This window comes from Buceros rhinoceros, unplaced genomic scaffold, assembly GCF_000710305.1.
Source record: "Buceros rhinoceros silvestris isolate BGI_N320 unplaced genomic scaffold, ASM71030v1 scaffold36007, whole genome shotgun sequence".
NCBI lineage: Eukaryota > Metazoa > Chordata > Aves > Bucerotiformes > Bucerotidae > Buceros > Buceros rhinoceros.
In genome coordinates this window covers 415-1381 of record NW_010422181.1, presented here as the reverse complement: position 1 = coordinate 1381, position 967 = coordinate 415, and the positions used below count along the sequence as shown (strand labels likewise).

Here is a 967-nt window from a genome sequence, read left to right as displayed (position 1 = left end):
AGTTGGCGGTGTCCGAGATCAGGGGATGAACGGGCTTCCCAGGGTCGGTGGGGTGGTGCTGGGGACACCGCACGGGGGTGCGGGGGATGGATGGAGACACGCTGGATGCACTGTCGGCACATGGGGACCGCGGGGACGGTGGCGGCACTTACCCTGGGTGGGTGTCGGCTGCTGGCTGATGCCTTGGCCCAGCTGGTCGGTCAGCCAGAGCTGCATGCGGATGAAGGGCTCCCGACCCTTCTGCGTCAGCTTGCTCCACGGCTTGGGCCGCGACAGCATGTCGCTCACGCTGCCCTGGGACAGCCCCAGCACCTAGGCACCACGCACGTGTCACCCGCCGGGGCTGGGCTGCTGCCTGCCCTCCATCTCCATCTCGAGGGAGGGGAAGCCAGCTGCCACCCACGGCCACGCTCAAGGCCCCACGGCACGTTTGGACCCCTTGACCCCAGCTGCGAGTGTTGGGACTGTGCTGGATCCCCCTGGGAGTCCCAGGGGGCTGGGAGGACAGTCCCTACAGGGGTCTGCGCAGGGGACAGGGCGCTCCTGGTGGGAAGATCACCAACCAGTTGGTGGTGGCCACTGGGAGATCACTCGGGGTTTGGTCAGACGCTGAGGACTCAGCATCCTCCAAGGGGACACCCACCAGGGAGAGCAGGGACCCTGGAAGTTGCTGGCGGAGGCCACCAATGAGCCCTGGGCTCTAGGTCACGAAGCAGAAGGGACACCGGAACCCCCTTCTACAGGCTGGTACCTTCTCTCCGAAGATCCTCTGGCAGATGCCATTCTTGGCCAACTTCTCCTTGACCTGCCGGGTCAGCTCCAGCGTGTCCACCTCCCTGTACATGTACATCTCGTACTGCTCCGGCGTCAGCGGTGGCACGGTGGGCTTCAATGTCCGCGGCACGTAGTCAGGGTAGTAGGAGAGACGACCGCCAGCTGCTGGCTCCGCACCAGCCCCCTCTGCCTT

General features: G+C 65.7%; 1 protein-coding gene across 1 annotated transcript in view; it reads right to left on the bottom strand.

The window, feature by feature from the left end:
• CUX2 (cut-like homeobox 2) overlaps positions 1-967 on the bottom strand; it is a gene marked incomplete at both ends in the record, with an annotated part of 4305 nt that overhangs the window by 2932 nt on the left and 406 nt on the right. Inside the window, 2 exons of the mRNA XM_010139951.1 lie at positions 153-312; positions 752-967. The exon at positions 752-967 is cut by the window's right edge and continues 27 nt beyond it. Of these exons, the coding sequence (XP_010138253.1) occupies positions 153-312; positions 752-967 (376 nt within the window). The remainder of the gene's footprint in view (positions 1-152; positions 313-751) is intronic.